Consider the following 24,766-nt stretch of genomic DNA (forward strand, 5'->3'; position numbering starts at 1 on the left):
GGGACCGGCCCGGGACCGGTTTTTGGCCATCTCTACTCTTGGTTGACAATCCTATTCACTTATGTGATATTTAGGGACCGTTTACCTAATTACTTATTCGATAAGCGTTTATTGATAAAAGTTAACACTATGATTTATTTTGATGAGCAAGATTTTAGTACATCAAAACATATCGAATGCAATAAATTTACTGAGTAAGCGCTTAACTGGGTAAGAGTCGTCATCCTCACTTACAGGGTAAGACTCTCCATCATTCTCATCGCTCTTACCCGGTAAGATTCTTGGCCCTTCTCATGTTTATTCGATAAAAAAATTATGTAAGCACTTACCAGGTAAGTGTTTAGTAAAAAGCCCTTAGATGTCAAATTTCAACTTATTTTATCTATAAATGGGTTGGTTTGGCTTTATTTTATCTTTAACGGACTACATATAAAATTAAAAGTTCATCTAAAAAGATAAGAAATCAAATGACATGTGAAAACAGGGTCAAAAATCACCCATGATTAGTTCCTACACATTAGGGGTATCTAAAACCCGAATTATCCGAAATCTGAACTCAAAACCCAAACTTAAAATAAGGTATTTATGTAAAACCCAGATGTCCGAAAATCAGAAAATCCAAAAACCGACATTTTGGGAAATTTCAGGTTCGGATTATGTTTGATTTTTGGCCACCTGATCCGTCTGAAAACCCAAAATATATATACATATGTAGTTTAAATACTATATAAATATATTTATTTATCTAATTATCTTTTGAAAATTCTAAATATCTTAGTCTGTTGAGTTTTATTCTAACTTCTAAGCATACTATCGATTTATCAATCCTCTAAATCGATTGAATTCATCGTCAAAATCGATTGGATATATATTGTTTTCCCATTATAAACCTGAAACCCGACTAACCCGAACCCGAAGCAATCCTAAGTCTGAAATCCAAAAATTGGAGCTTGATTTCCATATCCGAAATCCGATTGGGTTTTGATTTTTCCACCCAAACCCGACCGATGCACACCCCTAATATGCATATTCTTATGTTGTTTTCTTAAAAGTTATTGTTATTGTTATCATTATTATAGTAATAATATAATTTTTTTAATTGTATTTAACAAGTTGAATATAATAAACCTAAAAAAGATGGATTGGAGGTGTGTTTGGCACGGAGGATATGATATGACAAAAACTTGCAATTTCATGTTTGACGTGATATTTATTAAGACAGGACTTGGGTAGGACAAAAATATGGGAGATGAAACAAGATTGATAAATTACTAAAATACTCATGTCAAATTAAAACCTTCCATAATCACTCACCTACCTTATTCCCGTTCATGCAGTCTTGTCTAGCCTCGTCTAGCTACCAAACACACCCTAAAAGAATTACTCGCCATTTTATCCAATTCACTCATTTTATCGTGTCTAATATTTAGTAATAGTAACATCAAGTTGGTATAAAACCATTTTCTAAATAGGGTAGGGTTTCGGTGAGAATGAAAGTTACAGTGAGAAGGGTAATAGTGGATCTCCACCTTTGGATCAAATCTAATTGATGATCAACACTAATGTGGTGCACTGAGATGTACCGGATCAATTCACATGATAAGCGCAATCAATGGGTGGGGTGAGATTAAAAATTATCTAAAGGTCTAAATCCATTCTTACGCTTCTCATTTTAACTCATATTCTGACATAATCATTTGTCTTTTTAGATAATCATTATTCAACTGGATGATAAACTGAACAAATGATCGAGTTTGTCTTAATGATTATTTTGACATTCAATGTTTAAAAAAAAGTAATAATCAAAATCAAATATTAATAATACAACCATAATTCAACTTTTCATGTTTTACGAACTATGAGGAAGTCGGTATAGGAGAGCACTCATCTGGGAGTGGACTTACTACTTATATGCTTTCAACGGTTATCCGCTCCGTATTTGGCTACCCAGCGTTTACCTTGGGCACGATAACTAGTACACCAGAGGTGCGTCCTTCCCGAGCTTCTCGTACTACGGAAAGGTCCTCTTAATGCTTTAACGCCCACACCGAATATGGACTGAATTGTCTCACGACGTTCTGAACTCAGCTCACGTACCGCTTTAATGGGCGAACATCCCAACCCTTGGAACATACTACAGCCCCAGGTGGGGAAGAGCCGACATCGAGGTGCCAAGCTTTCTCGTCGATGTGAGTTCTTGGGAAAGATCAGCCTGTTATCCCTAACCAGTAGTCCAACCCGTTTATAGAGGTCAATATATGAATTGATCCAATATTTGAGATGATAAATAAAATTATTAATTTTTAAATGGTAAATATATGAAATTGTCACATACTTTTTTCTCATTCTAATATATAAATACATGAAAATGCAAAACATTTTTGGTCAGATTCATATATATAATGTACCTTAGGGATCGTTTACCAAACACTTGCCCGATAAGTGTTTACTGGTAAAATTTAACACTATTATTTACTTACCGGATAATATTTTAGTTCACCAAAATGACACCGTATGCAACAATTTACCCGGTAAGCGCTTACCGTGGTAAGAGTCGTCCTCACTTATCCGGTAAGACTCTTGGTCTTGTCTCGCTCTTACCGGGTATTATTCTTAGTCCCTATTATATTCATCCGGTGAGGTTAGTAAACGCTTACCCGAGTAACCGTTTGGTAAACGACCCCTTAATTTAAATATTATACAATATAATTTATGAATGTGACCATTCATATAGAAAAAAAAAAAAAGTTAGTATTATAAAAAAGTGTTATATGTTTAAGAGAGACTCTCACAAGGTTTAACTTATATAACTCATAAAAAAGTGTTATATGTTTAAGAGAGACTGTCACTGTGAATTTAAGTGTAAAAAAATGGTTTTTTTTTTACCTTCACAGTGTTTTGTTATGAAGTTTCAAGTGTAAAAAAATGGTTTCATGAAAACAAGTTGGTTTCATGTGAACCCGACCCATAAAAAAAGGTGTGGTCTCTTTCGCTTAAGTGAATCTAAAACACTATACCATAATATATGCAAAAGATCAAGTTGAGAAAAGAAAAAACGAATGGTGCCGTCTCTTTTGCTTAATGTTTTTGAAATAAAAGGATTGAATAACCACAAAGTGGTGCCTGATTGGTTTGAGCTTAACTCTAAAAGTCAAAAGTGTCTGGAGGTCACAGGTTCAAATCCAAAAAAGAACAAAAATCCCCTTGTGATCATGGAGGTTCAAGTGCGGTGACTCCGGACTACCTGCAAAGCAGTTGGTCGTCCTGGAATTAATTGGCTTGCATAGCGGTTTGAATATACAAGTTAATCAAAAATAAAAGGAGTGAAAGAAATGATAACTCTTGAATTTTTTTTTGTAAAATTACACATCTATCCATCAATATGGATATTTGTAAACTAACATATAATCTAAGAAAATATTTAATTTATAATTAAATTTTAAAATGGAAAATAAATCTTAACAATAATGGATGGATATATAATATAAAAAAAATAAAGGAAAATGTTTGCATATGTTTTAAAGTAAAGCGGGAAGTAGGGAGCGGTGGGTTTGTCCCACATCGGTAGGTTAGTGAAATCAGAAGGCGAGGATGAGTGTATATATAAACCTCAGCTGTGAAGCGAAGAAGGCACGCAGCCATGCGATGAGCACAAAGCGAACTATTTTTTCGCCTTTTACTAAAGAATACCGTGTGTTCGTCGTATAAAAATGGCATATGCCTATTTTTGGAGAGTTTTCTCTTATCTGAGAGAATTCCTATCAATACTTAGTCTTTAAATGTTTTAGTTAAAGCTGTTTTTTATCATTTTCAATGATAACGCCATGAAAGCTATTAAACCTTCTCTATCTCTGAAACCCTCAAATGAAACTATTTTTTTAAAATCATTAAACTTTTCATGATTCAAATACATTTTTCAATAAAATAATTTAAAAATTGATTACTTAAAAAAGATCTTAAATTATAACTATTTTGTAGCCCTCTGAAAATAGATTAGCAATAGTGTGAATCAACGATCGGCCGACAGAGAGTAACAGTTGTCTGTGAGGTTTGAAAAAAATATCTACCATCAATGTAAATATTAAAAATATTTTTTTATAGTATTTATAATAATATAATTAAGTCAAAAACTATTCAATGTTAAGCTCATTTCGAAGATATTGACGAGACGATTAAAATGGTGTAACTTGTTACAATAAAAACGTATTCTTTAAACATATTTTTTATTAATATACGATTATGTATGTTAATTTGATAAGGGTGTAAAATAAAAATTTAAAAGAAAATGATATAAAATAAATTAATTAATTAATTATAGGGATGTAAATTTAAATTTTAAAAAATTTCCGTTGCGAGTGTGAGGGGAAGGGGGTTAAAAGTGAGTGGTGTGAGAGGGGTTTAAGAACTTAATCATTCAAAATGAGAAAGTTTGTTATTTTGATACTTGTTTACTTCGCCACTTTACGTTGCTCCGGAAGGTGGGGGAAGGCCTCCAGTAAAAGATTAAATTTGTTAAGTAATTTAGGTATAAAAAAGATTTGTTTGCGTCTTGTATATCCTTAGTTCCACCAGTAACTTACAACGGTTCCCTCCAGTGGCTTAACTTGTTTTGACGAAACCCCTCACTTCCTCGCTTGATCGTCGTTCCCCACGCACAATGATCTCTAACCTCGGTTGTTCGAGTTCTACATCTTCAGATCTGCTATTCTAAACCTGTAATTTCAGTGCTCAAATTTCATACAATCATGCTAAAATGCTGACGTTGGTTGATGGTTTTATTAAATATATCTCATTTTCTTATTCTTTTGGTTTAAAAGTAAATCAATTCACCTAATGTTAATTCTATATTTGTTCAAACCAATTCATCTAGAAAGAAACTATATAAAGTAATAGTATAATTTGCTATTGCATCAACTGAAATGGTAAAAAAAACAGAAACTAAAACTTTGCTTATTCAGTTAACCAAACCGTTTAGCTCATAAACCGAATAACCCGAAACTTTTTCGTACAAGTAAGTTATCCGGGTTCAGATTTTTTTATACCTCTAAGACCCCCAGTGCCCTAAGTTTTTAGATCCGCCACTGACTGTGAAACACCGGATAATTCGGTCGCATGGTATGTGGAAGATAGAGGGTAGTTTTGAAAAGTTTACGCATGGGTGGTAAACAATTGCATATGTAATCTCGTGTGATTCACATATGAACTGATTATCTGATTCACACATGAACTATGTAACTGATTATATGCTGCCTATTTATTAGATTTTAATGGGTCTACATATGCACTTGTTTGCCGCCTATTTGTAAAAGTTACGAAATTGTCCCTTTATTTTTCGCATAGTTGTTACCATAGTTGCAAATCTTGAAGGGATAAAAGACTAGGATCACTTCTGGCACATTTAGCACTTCTCAAATGAACTTATGATTATATATAGGTGGAGGTTCAAACGAGAACATCTGTGATTTACGAGAATACGAGAACAACCCAATAACCTCAAACTTTTTTAATTAATAAATTAACTTATATTATATATAAATAATTTAGCAAGGACAATAATGTAATTAAGTAATTTTTATAACTTTTATTTTATTTCAATTTCATAATTATCCCTTTTGTTGACCACGTCTCCACGTTTTCCTCTGGTTAGTTTTCTTATCTAACCTTCTTCTCCAGATTGTTCATCCTTCTTCTCCAGATCGTTCATCATTCTTCTCCAGATCGTTCATGATAGTCGACTTTTTTAATACATTTTCTTCATATCGTTAGTATCCATTTTTTTGTCGATCTAGAGTGGACGACTTGAAACCCATATCACATGATTATCACACCCATATCACATGATTATCACACCATATCACACAAAATCGTTTTCGTTGTGATAAATGTGTGATTGTCTAATCCTAACCTATCGAAACCATCCGAAATCGTTGTGATAACGTCTAATTTAACCCATTGAAACCATGATCAAGTCGATGATATTGATATCACATGATTATCACACTCATATCACATGATTATCACACCTATATCACACAAAATCGTTTTCGTTGTGATAAATGTGTGATTATCTAATCCTAATCTATCAAAACCATCTGGAATCGTTGTGATAATGTCTAACCTAACCCATTGAAACCATATAATCAAGTCGAGTGATATTGATATCACATGATTATCACACTAATATCACACAAAATCGTTTAATTGATTTCGTCAGTAATTCGTTGTGATAAATGTGTGATAAACTAATTAGATAAGACGTTATGACTTCTTTGTTGGTCTCCTTTGAATTCTTAACCGATATATTAGATAAAGGATAATCAATATTAATCATGTGATCGTGTTAAAAGATTTTATGACATCATTTCCATTATTACCCTTTTAATTTTAATTTTCTTTTAATCTTTTTAAATTTCAATTTTAATTTTAAAAATCTTTTAATTTTATTTTTTTATCACAATATGAGGTTAATAAGTTGTTCTCGCGTTCTCGTAAATCACAGGGGTTCTCGTTTGAACCATTCCCTATATATATATATATATATATATATATATAATAGACTTGAGATCACGTGAGACCAGTCTTTTTCATAAGACCCGTGAAACCATTTTTTTACACTTGAAACTTCACAGCAAAATCTGTGAAGATAATTTTCACAGTGTTTTTGCTGTAAAGGTTCGGCTTTTAAAATACATTCACATCATTTTGCTGTGAAGTTTCAAGTGTAAAAGAGTGTCTCACGGGTTTCACGAAAACAAGTTAGTCTCACGTGAACCCAACTATATATATATTGGTAAATTCTTATTTTTAGGTATAATTTGTTCAATTCTAAATTTTACCATAATTTTAGATCTAAAATAAGATAAAATTTGTTTTAATTTAATTTTAATGATAAAATGTTTTGTGGATAAAGTTAATAATAAAAGTATTAATGTTGTATTAGTAGTGTTCGATAATTATCATGTATTTAAACATGTTTTATTATAAGTTATTAATTCGCTTTATGATTTTCTTAAACTTTTAGTTAGTACTTTCAAACTAAGCAAATATTTAATCTTTAATAAGCTACATAGTAAAAAGAATATATCTAAAACTATTTTTTATAAGGATAGGGTGTAACTGTCCTGTCAACTTTTGTGCATCTCAATTAATCTTATTACACGCTAAATATATCTCGAAAAATAATATAGCATATTTATTTAAAAAATATTTTACTTTAAAATATTTAATTTACATGCAACTTAATTAGAAAAAATAAAAAAATAAAAATGTTTTTTAAAATAATAACGAAAAATACTAATAATAATTTGAAATATGTTTTTATTTTTATTATAATTAAGTATCAAAATGATGTGTCGTCCACATCCCCTCATTAAAGTCACAAAAGCAAAAAAAGTCAAAAGATTAACCGGTTTAAAAGATAACAGGTTATCCATTGCTATAATGGGTAGATTTTTTAAAAGTATGATGCCTTAATAAAAAATAATTTGAAAATGCATTGTTGTAATAAAGAAAAGCAAAAGTAAAATGCTACAATAAGAAAATTTATGAAAGTAGGTTGTTATTTCATGCATTTAACCCTTAATAAATTACCAAACTACCATTTCAAATTAAAACCCTATTACATTTTATAATTCTTTCACCTGCCAACCTCACTCTCGTATGTTCGCGGTCAACAACCTGGCTTAGCTTAGACAAGCCCAACTGGTCTTGGGTCAGTTTGAAATCAAGAAAGAAGTGTTGATGGGAAAACATCCATTAGTGAAGATCAAGATTAGAACATAAGCATTTTTTGTAAGCATATAAACACCACAATTTGCAAGATGAAAGACTGTGTTGGGCATCTATTACGACCGACCGTACTAAACACGAATAAATTCAAACGAATCTACAACAAAACTTTGGCATGAACTTAACCTAACTAACTTCCGATTTCCAAATCTTGTGTTTTCGATAATCATAATTCAAGCAGTAGGCAACAACACCACGATATAGCAAGAAAAGATGACGATCATGATACAGAGGTTGCCGACTTACCCGTATTGCAGAACTCTCTTCTTCTTCTTCTTCTTCACTCTGCTGACTTTTTCTTCTTTTTCTTGCCTTCACTAACAGCAGGTACATCCTCCATTTCCACATCTTTGCTCTTCTTTTTCTTCTTCTTTTCTGTTGTTCCGTTTGCGCCATTTTCTTTGACGTTCTCATTGGCCTCCTCTTCAAGGGCTCTCTTCTTTTTCTTCTTTCCGGATTTAGGTTCAGCAGCATCTCCATTTGTAGCTGTGTTCTCTTTGTCGTCTGTTTTTGCTTCATCATTGTCTTTCGACTTCTTTTTCTTGCTTTTCTTTGATGAGGGTTCAGAATCTTTATCCACATCCATTTCTGCACCTGCAAATGATACATATATTTAACAAAATGACTTTTTTTGATTCACGGTGAGGAGATTTTATGATATTTTTCAAGATCTAGATATCAGAAAACAAGTTTTTTGGGTTCTCGATAACCACCATCTACATAAATTGGGGGGAAGTTTTGATAAAGATCATAACTTTAATTACTATTTATGAATCGTATCTGATCAAATGACCAAATTTCAGAATACGGGAAGGAAAATGCATCAATAGCATATGTAAGCAATCATCGTTACTGCTATCTTTGCTTACATGATGTTGCAATATCTAGAGCTTACTACCAATCGTGATAAAAGATATTAAAGTGTACATGACTTTTCCACACTAACCTTGATTTGCAGCATTCTCCATAGCGGCTTTCATCACCTCAATGTTTTTACGTGGTGCAACCCCCTTGTCATAAAAGTCAAGACGCTCCTCCACTTGCTCACGCAGCTTATCTCCAAAAGAAGTGGTGCTGCTTTCTGTGGTCATTAAAAGTGTCAATCTTAGGCCATGTAGAAAGACCAAGGAAACAACTTTTGAAACAGAATTATAGGCTAACCTGAGAAGCAATCAATTCTAGAAGCAATCGAACACTTGTTAGCTAGATAACGAGCCATTCGACCTTTGTTTTTGGCAGATGCACGCCCAATAAAGGATGAATGAAAAATAAGACCATATTTTGGTGTGTTCCCTTTGGTTTTCAAAGCCCTGAAACAAGAACAGCATGATCAATATCTACATCTAACTGCTTTTAGCTCAAAATTCTTGGTCACCGCCCAAAAAGAAAAACACCCAAAAAACCAATCTAAAACAATGGAACCACAAACACTTGATTAAAAACTTATGTTTATTCCTAGAAGCTAAGTGCTAACAGAGCAAATATAAGACCTGAACAGTGCCTTCTCGGCACCAAGGATTTGAAGAGTAGAAGAAGGGCACTTGGCAAGATTTGTGAGGCTTCCAGCATGAGATATCAAACGAGCTCCTACAACTTCACCGATTAATGCAGCCAAGTTAGGTGCTATATCGCTCATTTTAGAAACAAGATAATCGTACAGCTTCTTCCTGTAGTCAGCAAGATCCAACACCCGCTGTGCAAACATCTTGACGTTAATTAAGTCAACTGGTGACAAGTCCTGGCCTGAAAAAAGAAAATGAGAAAAAATCATGACAAAATGATGAGATGCTTCCATAATCACAAAGTAGTAGCATCTATAATCATACCCATGGATGCTTTAGCAGCTTCTATCACTTCCTTTGCTTTATCTTCATCACCAAGAATATCAATCAAGTCTTGTAACTTATCTTCAGACAACTCTGACTTGTCCTCTATATATTTTGCAAGTTTAGCATAAAGATAGTTGTCATTAACAATCTTTACTAGCTCGGGGAAATGCCATGAGTACCATTCCCTGCATCAAACATCAGACACATGATGCAAGAGTCTAATGCATTTTAAGAAGAAAAAACAAATACAAATTTCTTTCCAAAATTTATAACAATAAACCACTGATTATGTTGATAGAAGGATTACAACAAACCTGACTCTCATGGAAAATGAATTTACATCCTTATCGAGGGTATCAAGAAGGAAGATCGCTTGAATGACCATATTGTCAACACGATTAACATTGAACTTCACCTTTGCCCTACTATAACTGTGGCCCAGACCAAGTTGAGCTTTCTCCAAATCACCAGGCTATATAAGTTTTGAGAAAAACAGTGGTCAGAAGGTTTTAAGAAGATTAAAACATTCTGCAACTGGGTACAGATCCTGAAAAAATAATTTAACAGGAAAAACTACACAAGAATAACACCTTGAGATTTTCAATGAACCTATCGAAATGCAAACGAACACCTCGAACAAGCTCCAGAATAAACTCATTACTCTGGCAAGGGATCTTAGTTTCTTCATATATGTGCGACCCAATTTTGGGATCAGCTACTCCCAGGCTGAACTTAGGCTTCTTACCTTCCTTGACCTTAGGAAGGCTAAGCTCCAAAAAGTTCCTCAACTCATCAGTCATTTGGCCTGAATAAAAACAAAGAAATCAACATATAAAAGACAAGAATCATGTGTTTACACAAAACTTGATAGCATGCACATATCAAAACAATCAAAAATCAATTTTTTGACCTCAAAACTCTACATATTATCATGTCTAATAAGGGAATAAAATTCTCCAACCTAAATGTGCACTTTGTTCAGTTTGTTGTAACAATTAACCCTATCAACGACAGTGAGCTTATCTCTTGCTAACTAAGGACTGTTATGAAAACAAGTGTCATCTTCATGAAATACCGCCAAAGGAACGCATTACAGTCATTTTCAAATAGCAAGGACGTATATGATATATGTATATGCGTGTGTATATGCATGTATATGTACCTTCTGAGACGGCATTGCACTGATTGAGAGCATCGAGAGCTGATTCAAAGGGATTAAAAGCAGCAAGCTTTACAACCTTTCCAAAGCGATTGAGATCAACTATTGAGTTACGAACAGCCTCTGTGTTTTGTCCAATTTCATCTATACCGTGGGCCAAAAATAGGCCGTATCCGGATGCAGACTCGTATAGAACATACAACGCCATTGAAGACCAAAAGCTCAAAACTCAATGGGGCTACTTTTCTTCAAACCCTCTGTGTACTGAGTTTAGGGTTTTGGCGTCGCCTTTCTCTCTCGCTCTCTTTATGAAGAGCCGCTAGGTCTTTTAGGGTTTTAGAGGGAAAAATAAAATAAATAATTTCTAATCCAGCCCCTGTACAAATTCTCATTGTTTAAAAATGACCCTTCTCATTTCTTTACCTCTCAATAGTTCAATTAAGAAGCAACTTCTGAATCATTAGAGGTGAATCTAGTTTAGCAAAAAAATCTATCTCTTAATGATTCTAAAACCCTCTGAATGATTTTGTATCATGGGCCTTCTTTAACCATTCAGCGCTCTAATTTCGTTGTAAATAATTACCAAACAATTATATTACATTTTTGTTTTATATCATGGGAGTCTCTTAATCATTCTGACCACTTAATCATTTTATATCAAACCATTTAACAACTGTCATACAGCCCTTTAGGCCTTAACCAGTATTGGTCATGAAATTTGATCTCGGATAATTCGTGACTAGTTCTATTTACTTTTTTCTACATTAAAAAAAAGATACGTGTTAGAAAACTAGTCAACAAAAATTGAAGACGTGTATATATTGTCCTTAAAATTTTATTAGCCCTTCATATACAGTAATGGTTTCCGTACTGAGAACTTCCAAGGATTCACCCTCAAAATTATATTTCATGTAACGTACATAAAATCTTCTATGAGCATCATTAGATGTTGGGTTTTAATCTTGAAAGAATAGAAGTTGATGTTAATATCAGTGTTAGTGCTTCCTTATTCATTAAGCACTTGTTTATACACATATACAAGTTTTTGACTGATGAAACATGATTTGTCTCCAAAAAAATACCTGCCAATTTAGAATAACTCTCACTGCAAGTATGTGTAGTTGTTGCATGTGTATGTCTATGGTAACCATGTCGAACACTAAATATCCAACTGAATGTATTAACACGGTTGCATGTGCATTTCTGTAGTGATTGTGTGTCACCGTGAAATGCATCCAGTACCCAAAAAATTAAAATTTGTGCAATCACATGGCATAAATGGTCACAACCACTACCAGGTACCAAATACATCAAGTAGCCAAAACCTAATGTTGGCATGTGGCAGAAATGGTCACGACCACTATCAAGTGCAAAGACACATGGTGTTCCAGTGCTAAGTACCATATGTTGTTAATAGTACCCGATTTTTTGCTGAGTGCGGCACCTTTAAGGTAGATCAAAGGCTCGCAAAGTCGTTCGACAAGAACGTTGTATAAATATTTCAATTATTAAGGGGTCGTTTACTAAACGTTTACTCATGTAAGTGAACATAAAGCCACATTACCTTATTGAATGAATGTGATAAGAATAAAAAAATCTTACCTGATAAGAGTGAGAGAAGGACCAAGAGTCTTACTCGGTAAGTGAGAGCGACGACTCTTACCACGATAAGTGCTTACCGGGTGAATTGTTGCGTACAATGTCGTTTTGATGAATTAAAATCTTACCCGGTAAGTAAATAATAGTGTTAAATTTTACTAGTAACCCACTTACCGGGTAAGTGTATGGTAAACGGCCCCTAAGAAAGTTTGTGAGAGTTGATCGCATTGAATTGAGAGAGAAATATCGAACATATGTTGAGACATCCGACAAATTCAATTCTACATATCTTGTAATCTTGTGTTCTTGAGTGAACGCGACTTAACTGTGATCTACAGAATTTCATTCCTCGATGAGTACAGGGACTTCTCCGATACCCATCTATGATGAACATATATGACTAAAAAGTTACAATATCACAAAATGAAATTCGGCCCCACTTGTGTTATGTTATATGACGTTGTCTAAAAAAACATAATTACTGATTAAATTTAAAACATGAATTAAATTGTGACAAATGGTATATTTTATGGAAAAGGTGATCGAAAGAAGGGAGAGGAGATGATCGGATTTCGGGAAAATCGTGTGGTTTTATGAAATCTGATGAAATAGGATGAATTGAGACGGTATTTTGTATATACGTGGATTTGTTCATAATGATCAAATTATATCTGGCCGGGTAAATTTAATTGGCTAAACTAACAAAAAATAAAAAAAATGGCCAAAATATGCGGACTTTCTTACTTTATGTCATGTACGTGAACAATACATATAATTTTCCATATAAACTGTCGTTGACAGTTTTTTTTTTGCAGTTTATAAATATTATATTAAAAATAAAATAAATATTAACTATATTATATTATAAAACATTTGACAAAAACTCTTAAAAACCATTTTTTATGTTTGAAAAACTGTATATTGATGCATATTACTTAAAATTCAAGATTACAAATAAATTATGCATAAGTACACCTTATTAAAGTTTCATGTTTGAATTCGTGTAACTAACTGCGGATAAACATAATCAAATAGAGAATAAACATCTCATTTTAAAATATAAAAAATCTAAAATATAATTAGGATAATTGTCGAGTTATAACAAAAAAATTAATTATTATTTTTATATAAAAAAATTTATATTATTAAACCAAATATAAATTACTTTGTTATTGAACATAAATTAAATTATAATAAAAAAATTGAATTAAAAAATTACACAAAAAATAAGAATTTTAAATAGTTAGATATTAATATCGATATATTTTTGTCAAAATTTTATGATATATTCAAGTTTATATTTTATTCAAAAATAAAAACATCATCGCTTTTTCAAAATCATATAAGACCATATTATAACATCGACCATGATAAAGAATAAAATAAAATATTAAAATCAAGATGTAGTTTGCTGCATTGTGCGAGTACCCTTATAGCATTAAACATATAAATAAATAAATCTGGATTTAATCATTTAAAAAACCCGATAAAAAACATTTCGTATTGAGAAAAAGACCGACGGCCCATTTCGAAAATTATAGTTATCAAAGCCCAAATCCAAGCGACCCAACCCAACCCACCAAATACTAGTTATGGAGTAGTGGGCTTTAAACAATTTTTGGTATTAGATCTGATTTTCTTGATTTTGCTCCTTATAATTCATTCAATACATATTTATCATCATAGTTTGCATATTTGTTCGGTTTTGACCCCTCTCATTAACGGTTAAAATTTATTAAATGAAGGGTATTTTGGTCATTTTTCATTTCCTTTCATTTTATTTGGTGAACGGACTACCACTCCCTATTATGAACCACTGATTGCTTGCACCTTCATCGTCCCTTGCGTCCATCTCTCCCCTACACCATCGTCTCCTTGGTCTCACTCTGTAAAACCACTTTACCAATACAAAACCACTGTTTTCGCTTTTTTTTTATCTTACTTGCTTTTCGATCCACAATTTTCACGTAATAAGCTATCTTGTAGCTTTTGAAGAATACACACCTAGTTATGGTGTTAATTACGATGAGAATGGAGTATGAATAAGCAATGAATAATTCCTCTCGTACTGTGTTTGAAGTGGGTTTGTAAATCCCATAATCGAAGTAGGTTTTGATTATGATAACGGGATATGTGATTTATCTTACGACAGTGATGTATGGTGACGGCAGGTTTTTCTCTGACAACAACGATGGAGACGGGGTGTTAATCTAGGTTTCTTTTTCTTTTCTTTTTTCTATTTGTAGTATGACACATAGATTTAATTGTTTATACACATGCTTTATGTATATGTATCACAAATTTATTTTATTAAAAAATATAACCAGGCCCGTTCCTGACTTTTTTAGGCCCTGGGCGAGATGTGAGAAAGGGCTCTCGATAAGTATGATATTTTTACAATATATTGTTTTTATCATCAGAAATAACATTGAAGTCATATAATACCGTTTTTTCGAGTATTTTTGGACACAAAATCAATTAATATTCATTTCTAAATTAATATTATCTACTAGAACATTTTTATGTAGCATCGGTAATTTGTTTCATCATCAAAAACATCCTATGATACACTTTTGGTACATAGAATGACATCATTTGGGGTTAGAAAGTTGATTCTTCTGATTTCCAAGTGACACTATGTAAATAAATGTAAATAGATTGGTTTTTCATGTCATGTCATGTTAATGTTTTTTAACATCATTTTAAATTTTTATATTATGTTTTCGAATTTGGGAAGATTAACACCATTTTAAATTTTTATATTATGTTTTCGAATTTGGGAAGCTTAACACCATTTTAAACTNTTTTATATTATGTTTTCGAATTTGGGAAGATTAACACCATTTTAAATTTTTATATTATGTTTTCGAATTTGGGAAGCTTAACACCATTTTAAACTTTTATATTATGTTTTCGAATTTGGGAAGAATAACACCATTTTAAACTTTTATATTATGTTTTCGAATTTGGGAAGATTAACATCATTTTAAACTTTTATATTATGTTTTCGGATTTGAGAATGAAAGAAAAAAATGAGAAATGAAAAGAAAAATAAAAGAAAGGACGAAAAAAAAGTTTTTTTTATTTGTGTTTATAATAAAGAAGATAGAGGAAGGAAAATAAAGAAATAAATAATATAATTTGATATAATTTTTTTCCCTTTCCTTTTCTTTTCCTTTCCCTAAAAAAATCTCGATAACATAATATTTTTCTTCATCCATTACTTTCCTTTCTTTCCTACGTAAAAGAAGACTAAAAAACATAGAGTTAGGGTTAAAACAAACTTTTCTGGAATCATCGATTATATAAATTAAAAAACTCATGTTGGTGATAGTTTGAGATTGTATTCTTCTTTTAGAGATAGAAGAGTACATAATATTTATACACTCAATATTAGAAAATAAAGAACAACTATGAAAAAAAAATATAGTTTTATTATTCTAAATATAAATATAAGTTGTACCGTCTCATATGATTGATAATTTTATCAAAAAATGAGGGTTATGTTAACTAATAACAAGAAAATCTAACATATTTTAATATAAAAATAGAATTCACGCGAAGATGGAATAATTAAAAGAGTCGATGGGAGATAAATTATGAAAAATATATCAAAGTTTTCGAAACAAATAGTTTTAGACATCGGCTTTAGATAAAAAAAAAATTAGAAAAATATTAAATAATATTATATAATGAACGACAGATTAACCTCTTTATGTATTTTTTTTCTTCAATATGTTTAATTTATACATGTTTGGATCTTTAATAGTTAATGTAGTACAAAAATCTTTTATTGTCATATTAGATACTAATTTTTTTATATATCTTCTATTTACTAATTTTTTTGAACTATTATTATATATATTAAAAAAAATTGGGCCCCTAATTTTTATGGGCCCTGGGCGTACTCCCGGCCCGTCCTCCCCCAAGGACGGCCCTGAATATAACTGACTAATGTCCTTCATGTAATTAACACGTGACGACGCTTAACGCTTACCTTTGACGTCTGTTAGAGCCAATGTCAATGAATGTAACAACGGAGATTGTGATGTGATTTCGATACTCGGTGAAAAATTCAAGACCATCTCAAGTCTTATGCAATTATGTTTTACACGATTTCTAAAGATGTATTTAATGTATTAATTGTAGTTAATATTGCTCATATTAAACTTTATTGTTTGTTTCTCTCATACTTTTTGAATTCCATTTAATACAATATTAATCAGAAAATAAAATCCATGAATGAAATTTTGAATTTAAAAAAATTGGAATGAAATTTAACCACACGTTTGATTGATAAAAATTGAAATGAAATATAGTAAAAGAATTAAGATATGCTAGTGTTGGGGGTAGTGCAGGGCCGACGGCCCAGGACATCATATAGTCCAATACTAGTTATATAATAATTAAAAATTAAATAGAACTGTTAATGGAAAATTTTGAACTCGGGTTATCCAGTATTATCACAAAGATTTTAACAATAAGTTAATAATTATTTTATTTATGTTTATTTAAATTTCTCTTTTAATACTTTCCTTCCTATTCCCCATTTTCTTTTTTCTTTTTCGATTAATTTTTACAGTTCATTTTTGTCGTACTTTTACAACAATAAATATTTATTTGAAATAAAATTAATAGCACAATTAATATTTGTATAACTTATTATTTTAAAAAGACCCTATAATAATACTTGACAACTTGTTATTTTTGTTATATGTATGATTTCGTCAAACATGTTTATTCAAAGTGAGCCAAAAAATGTCCGTTCACATTAATGTCCTCAAAGACGAATTCCATATAAAGTCGATTGAGATTGTCAGTAATTAATTTTTTACCCAAATATTTACTATTCAGAGGTTTCAAATCAACATTGAAACTGTAACACATATTTTATTAATAAAAAAAAACACAAAGAATATATACAGATGCTCAACTTTTATATTTAAAATGCCCATTTAATTAAAATCTTAATTCAAAATAGTTTTTCATATTTTAATATAAGCACTTTGGAAGAAACTAAAAATCCCCCGATGACAGATGTTTAAACTCAACCATAAGGATGGTGCGTGATTAGTTTGAGTTCGGACTCCAAATGTCAAAAATGACTGGAGGTCTTAGGTTCGAATCCAATGAGGAATAAAAAATCTCCTTGTGCCCACAGAGGTTCAAATGCAATGACTCCAGACGACCCATGAAGCAGATGGTCGTCATGGAATTAGTCGGCTCACATAACGGGTTGGATATCTAGTTAATAAAGAAAATGTTTAAACTCAAATTAAATGAAATTGCACATGTTTGATTTCAAATTGGGACCATTCAAAGCATTAACTATAAATCTAGCTAACATCGAGTACTACATAATAATAAATACACCGACACAAAGTTTGAAATTAACTTTTTTTTAAAATGACAAAAATTGTTTTTAATATATAAACCATATCAGATTGGATTGTTTATCTGCTTGTTTATTTGGTGTTTGATACAACTTTTCAACAATTTGTATATATAATCTTCGGTAAATTTGGACATGACAAGACAAAATATTAAAATGACTAAATTACCCCTCAAATTCCTTGAACGATTTTTATATATACAATAGTATAAATGATACAGATCAAATAGTATTTAGATTTTTTTTCCACCTATTTTAACAGAACAAAATAACTACAGTTTTGTCTCACTCAATTATATATTGTCCTGTCCTATATATTTTATTATTTTATACCGCATATACCCTTAAAACAAAAAAAATGTTAAAAGGGTATAATGTTTTATATGGTATATTTTATCGCGCCCCTTTCCCAAAAATTAATCATCAGGAGACGCCTGATTGGTTTGAGCTTGGCTCCAAAAGTCAAAAGTACCAGGTTGTCCCATGTTCGGAAAAATAAAAATCCTCTTGTGGCTACGAAGGTTCAAATACGGTGACTCCGAACTAGAGGTGGCCAAAAATCGGTCCCGGGCCGGGCCATAACCGGTTACGGCCGGTCCCGATCAAGACAAAAACGTTCCATAACCGGTCCCGGTTCCGGTGAAATCCTCTATAACCGGTCAAGCTTACCGGTAATCGGTTAAGTCGTCCGGTCCCGGTTCCGGTCCCATAACCGGTTACAGCCGGTCCTTTGCAAAAAAAATATTTTTTTTTTCAAATTTTTGGTAATTAATAAATTTATATACATACATTTATAAAATTAAACGTATACATATATAACAAAACATATTTTTAAACGTATTTATATAAATACGTTTAAAAATATGTTTTGTTATATATGTATACGTTTAATTTTATAAATACGTTTAAAAATATGTTTTGTTATATATATATATATATATATATATATATGTATATATATACGTTTAATTTTATAAATACGTTTTGTTATATATATATACACGTTGACTTTTGTTGACCGGGCCGGACCGAGCCGGTCCTATAACCGGTTACATAACCGGTTCCGGTCCTAAAAAACGTTAAAATCCATAACCGGTTCATAACCGGCGGTCCACAACCGGTCCATACCGGTTCCGGTCCTCCGGCGGTTACGGGCCGGGCCGTGCCCATTTGGCCATCTCTACTCCGAACTATCTGCAAAACAGATAGTCGTCATGGAATTAGTCGACTCGCATCGCAGGCTGGATATCCAGATTAATAAAAAAATTAATCACCAACTGAACCACTACATAGCATTAAAAACACCATCAATTCATATAAATAGTGTTAAAAAGGTCAATAATCTTTTATAAGCAATTATATCCAATCATATACTTTTCTTAAATACAAGCTTTTATGATGCTTTTTTTAATATATTATTTTTATAAGACATATTCTTTAAAAGTATAATTATTTTTTTTGAGAAAATAATTATAGAATTATTTTTTTAAAGCTATAAATGTAAACTATATTTCATTGATGTGACTTTATAATAAAAATTGATAATTTATCCTTAAAACAATTATCAATCATGTGATTTACATAAAGTAATAGATTTTGGTTTTAAAATTATAATTTTATTTATAACTCATTTTTATATGATTTAAAATTAGAACAAATTGTATGAAAAATTAACGTATTTTAACTTGAATTCTATTTTGAGTAATATATTTTCAAAACTTTTTGTTACCTAAGATATAAAATTTTAAATATTTAAGTACCCAGGTAACCGATAAAGTATTAACCGGTTACCATGCTGACGTGGCGAGTGATGTGGTATCTAACTCAGTATTATTTGTTGACATGAATATCTTAATCTAAAATTAGTTTTTTTTTTTATGTATTGGGGTTTATTAAGTATCAAAATGTAAGTTTTGAAAGTACGTTACAAAAAACAAGAATCAAGTTAAAGTATGTTACTTTTTCATGCAATTTGCCCTAAAATTTATTATTATTTTTCGTTCTTATGATTTAAGACTCGTTTCTATTTTAGTGCTTCATATTTAAAAAAGTAGTGTTTTTGACCCAAGGACGAAAATATGAATGAATTAAAAACCACTAGAAGGATACTCGCACAATGTAGAAAGAGACATCTCGATTTTAATGTTTTGTTTTTTCTTTGTCTCAGTCGATGCTATAATACGATTTTATGTGATTTTGAGAAAGCGTAATGTTTTCATTTTTAAATAAAATATAAATATGAAGATATGATAAAAAAAAATATATTGATATTAATACCAAACTAACTATTTAAAATTCCCTTTTTTTGTGTATTTCTTTAATTATTTAAAAAAAAAATTGTTTTAATAATATAATTTTTTATAAAGATAATAATTAAGTCATCTGTTAGAAGTTAACGACTATCTTAATTACATTTTAGATTTTTTATATTGAAAATGAAATATTTATCTTTTATTTAATTATGTTTATCTACAGTTAGTTACATGAAGATTTAATAAGTTGTACTTACGTATAATTTACTTGTAACCTTAAATTTTAAATAATATGTATCAATAACCAGTATTTCATGCATAAAAATGATTTTTAAGAGTTTTTGTCAAATATTTTATAATATAATATAAAATAAATACAAATAAAAAACCGAAATTTTAAAACCACAATAACAAAAAACATAATATACTATTAAAATAAAATCACGCCCGGTGGGACTCGAACCCACAATCGCCTGATTAGAAGTCAGACGCCTTATCCATTAGGCCACGGGCGCTTCGATGTCTTACTTTCAACACAATATCATATAATCAAACATCCCAACATAGGATCCATTTTGTGCAAATTTATTGTGCTTATCTTTTGAAAAAGGAAAAAACAAAGTACATACTTTTTTTTCTATTCCATAATCATCAAAACCGCATTTGTTTCACAAACCTAATAATACGATTTTGTCGTTATCATGTTATTTTATATTTTTTTTCTAACGTGTTCAGACTTTAAAGGGATTCTACATCTGAAATCCTTGTTTTTTTTAAGTATATAATATTTATATACGGAAAATGTAACAAATAAATTCACACATCCTTCTTACCTTTGGTGATGTTTGAACCCCTGACATTCTAAGAGGCCAAAGACTATGATACCGTTAGGTAGGGGTGCTCAAAGACCCGACCAACCCGATCAACCCAACCCAACTTAGCGCGAAATAACCCAACCCGAAGTAACCCGATGTCTAATTAAGTTGTAAAATTGTCAAACCGTAGGTATTTGGTTGATATTGGGTTACTATTATTTGAACCCAAGCCAACCCGATGAACCCGATATCCTTTATTTATTGGATTTAATACGATTGTTGAATTTCTATTAATATATACATTAGACAATTACACTATCATGTATGCTTTTCATATACACATATTTTCAATTTATTCATATATTTATATAACTCTTTCAGTAACTGTGAACATATATATGTAAATTGAGAAAATTAACTGAATGTGATATACATAAGAAATATGAATAAGTTGTATCAAATGGTTGATGATGAAAAAGAAGTTATGAGTAGAGAAATAACATATTCAAGGTTAGAAGAATATTTTAATATACCAAAGTATCAACCCGACCAACCCGTATGGGTTGGGTTGCACTTTGGTTTGGGTTAAGATTTTTCCAAACCGCAAGCATTGGGTTGGGTTATTCAAATGCCCTCAACCCGATCAACCCAACCCATAAGCACCCCTACCGTTAGGCAAAAGGCCTTTTGGTATGAAATCCTTGTTATTTAGATACATTTTGTATGACCCACTTGACATATCTAAACAAATACAAATTTAGAATTTTGGTAAAGAGAGTTGTCGTTAGGAAAATTATTCTGATAAATTTCTGCATATATTTATTTTCGGGTATCGATCTATTTGCCCTTAAAATAAAGTAACTTGATGACTATGAAGGGTGTGGCCGGTGCCATTATTGATATCGTCTTTAATAGTGTAGATCTTTTATGATTCTTAATGGTGTTATTGTTATAATCTGTTTGTGTGCTACCATTGGGCATGCTCATCGACAATTTGAGAGGGTATAATAATATATTGAAGCTTAAATTCGAGTTTAGTGGTTAACAGCGGTGTAACACAATAACGTAATTATAAGACGTTCAGATTGAAACTGGTTTCTTTGTGTTTTGTATTGTGTTTGTTAGTTATAAACACTTTTTTTATATTTTAATTTATATTATAGTTATTATTTTGTGTCACGTAGGTTAAAGAAATTGAGATTCACCGTTGATGACTATCGAGAGGATCACTATAGCTTGTGTATGATTTCAGGGTTTAGAACTAGTCATAGACTCAAACGACAGGTATTAGTGTTAAGAGTGTTCATGTATATGTACGGGTTTTAGGAGCACAGGCGGATGCAGTATTCAAAAGGTGGCGATATGTACCCCATAAAGGGAATTCTCTTTTATGTAGGTTAAAACATTTTTTTAACGTTCTACTATAGTTCCCCCAGTAATTTCCCGCTTGTACACTCACCAACCAAAAAAAGTACCTTCAAATCAACTAAAAAATCAAAAGGGTATCTTGAAATCAATCAAAAAACCGTCTTTCTGAATCGACAAAAACACTAAAAAAATCCCTTGAAATCAACAAGAAAACTTTTAAAATCCCTTGAAACGGTGCAATTAGACTAAAAACGCATCGGACGAACCATGTGGCAAAGAATCTTCCAACGGGCTTCCTATATAAGGGGAAGGAGTAGAGACTTTGCAGGCCTTTAATCTACCTTAAAGGTGTCCCTTTTAGATAAAAATCATGAATTCACCACTGTTTAAGAGTATTATAACCAAAATTGTTTTATGGTTTCATGATTATTGATAATAATAGAATTCAATTAAGATCGTCGTTCTGTAAAAACAATATAGATGTTTTAAATTCGAATGTCATTCTTGAATGTTGTCTACTAAATAGATAACACAATATCCGCTTGTAACATGCATTTACGTGGTTGTAAAAATAGTAAAAATCAGTATTCGAATTATATATAAAAACATACCGTAAATTTGATAATTTTATTTTATATCAACCTTTTGTCAGACTGACTAACTCACAATTTTGTGATTTCGTCACAACCTGACACCTATTCAACTAGGGGGTTGTTAATGGTTTTTGTAACACCCCAAAGCCCAAAACAACGGATTGACCAAATAAATTCGAATCCAACTTAAAACCATGGTGAAAGTTATTCGTAGTTCACTACTTAAGACTTATAAGAAGCTAACAATTTTCATCTTATATCCATGTGAGACGAGTTGTTACAAACTTTCCCACTTAAACTACTGACGTCCTCGTCATGCCTATCCAAAATCTTCCTCATTTTCATCGGCAATGTGAGATTCGCCTAAGATGTTACAAACACCCTCTCTCTAGGACTCATCGTACCTGATGAGGTTTGTCCCACCATCCCGATAGTATAAGGATCGATTCTGATACCATTTATAATACTCGAAAACCCAAAGTAATAAACTGACCCAATAAAATAAAACATTAAAATCAAAATTATTTCGCTGCATCCTACAAGTATGATTCTAGTTTTAAAAGGTATAGCCGGCTAACCGTGGTCACAAGTCACAATCAGTTTGGACTCGTAATTTGGATAAACGATTTAATTATTTTTATTAATTTTTAATGTAACAAATAAATCCAATTTATTAATGATGCCAAATTAGTTTGAAAAGGATATCTGGGCAGTGGCATCATGGTGGGTCCTACCTCTTTAATATTTTGTACTAAATAAAAATAAATATTTTGCATTAAAACCTTTTTCTTTATTTTATTTTATTTTATTTTATTTTCCACTTTAACCCTCTCAATTTTTGTTGCATTTATTATCATGGTATTGGGTTTTATATGGTATAATAATGTTTTTTAATGGTAAAAATTAAATTCGAACAGTGTAGAAGTTTATATAAAAAGGCTGACATACAAATTCCATCTGTACGAATAATTTATGAAACTGTAATTGACTAAACAGTAAAAGAAAATAACAAGAGTTTGTCAACAACGTTATTTTAGTTCATCTGGTTTCAATTTAACAGATAAAAATATAGAAATTCTTGCAGAATGAATGTGAGGTGTGATTTTTGACTTTAGACGTCACAAGTCACCGAGAGACATAATTTACATCATACATGATAGCTATGGGAGTGGTATGGGTAGGATCCGTTCAAATGGTGATGTCATCTTTTTGCAGAACAATGTTGTTATACATGTTTTAATGGTTTAATAGTTCCATTAAGAAACAGTCTTTGAACCGTTAAGAGGTAAATCTTGTTTAGCAAAAAAAATTGTCGCTTAATGGCTCTAAAATTCTCTGAATGATTTTGCATCTAGGTCTCACTTAACCACTCAACACTCTAATTTTATTATAAACAATTATCAAACAATTATATTTCATTTTACACTATATCATAAGAGCCTATTAATCATTTTAACCATCTAATTATTTTGCATCAAACCATTCAGCAACCACCAAACAGCCTTTTAATAAACTCCACCTGACTTGATATTCGTTCATAGTAGGTTTTACTTAATATTCACATTAATAAAATAATATAAATTGTTAAAATTAGATATTTTTATTATTATTTTAGTAATAAGAGAATAATATATGGGAAAAAAATGGTTAGAATTTGAATTTTGAATGCATTGATTCTTGAAGTTTGCCAAATGTCCAAATAAATATTTCCAAACTAAGCATGCATATGGGATGGCATGGGCAACTTGGAATTTCCCCATTTTCATATTGTCAATAAATAATGACAGCCTGTCCTTTTACATGCTCTTCTAGTAATCAATAACAATCACAAATACCCTTTTTGCCCTTTGAAAATCTTGACCATCATCAAGGTAGCCAGCCATTCTTTAATGCCATACAACACCAAAATCACCCTTCTACAAGAATCATTATTGCTTCAATTATTTTGATAGCAATTAAAACTAGTTGATT

At 31.2% G+C, this 24,766-nt stretch overlaps 1 protein-coding gene and 2 non-coding genes across 3 annotated transcripts; 1 reads left to right on the forward strand and 2 right to left on the reverse strand.

Annotated features, from left to right (window-relative positions):
- The first annotated feature begins 3,636 nt into the window (after window positions 1-3,636).
- LOC112510673 lies at window positions 3,637-3,756 on the forward strand. The gene has a single exon (XR_003069035.1). It is a non-coding gene; the product is annotated as a U5 spliceosomal RNA (small nuclear RNA).
- A 4,056-nt stretch (window positions 3,757-7,812) lies between these two features.
- LOC112510364 (nucleolar protein 56-like) lies at window positions 7,813-11,084 on the reverse strand. Its single transcript, XM_025115762.1, has 8 exons — window positions 10,780-11,084; window positions 10,208-10,422; window positions 9,932-10,089; window positions 9,615-9,802; window positions 9,279-9,531; window positions 8,950-9,098; window positions 8,735-8,869; window positions 7,813-8,382 (listed from the first exon to the last, which is right to left on the reverse strand). Exons 1-8 carry the CDS (start codon window positions 10,982-10,984, stop codon window positions 8,069-8,071), a joined length of 1,617 nt encoding a protein of 538 aa, XP_024971530.1. The 5' UTR covers window positions 10,985-11,084; the 3' UTR covers window positions 7,813-8,068.
- A 9,377-nt stretch (window positions 11,085-20,461) lies between these two features.
- TRNAR-UCU lies at window positions 20,462-20,534 on the reverse strand. The gene has a single exon. It is a non-coding gene; the product is annotated as a tRNA-Arg (tRNA).
- Between the last annotated feature and the right edge of the window lie 4,232 nt (window positions 20,535-24,766).

This window comes from Cynara cardunculus (assembly GCF_001531365.2).
Source record: "Cynara cardunculus var. scolymus isolate 2C chromosome LG 3, CcrdV1, whole genome shotgun sequence".
Lineage (NCBI taxonomy): Eukaryota > Viridiplantae > Streptophyta > Magnoliopsida > Asterales > Asteraceae > Cynara > Cynara cardunculus.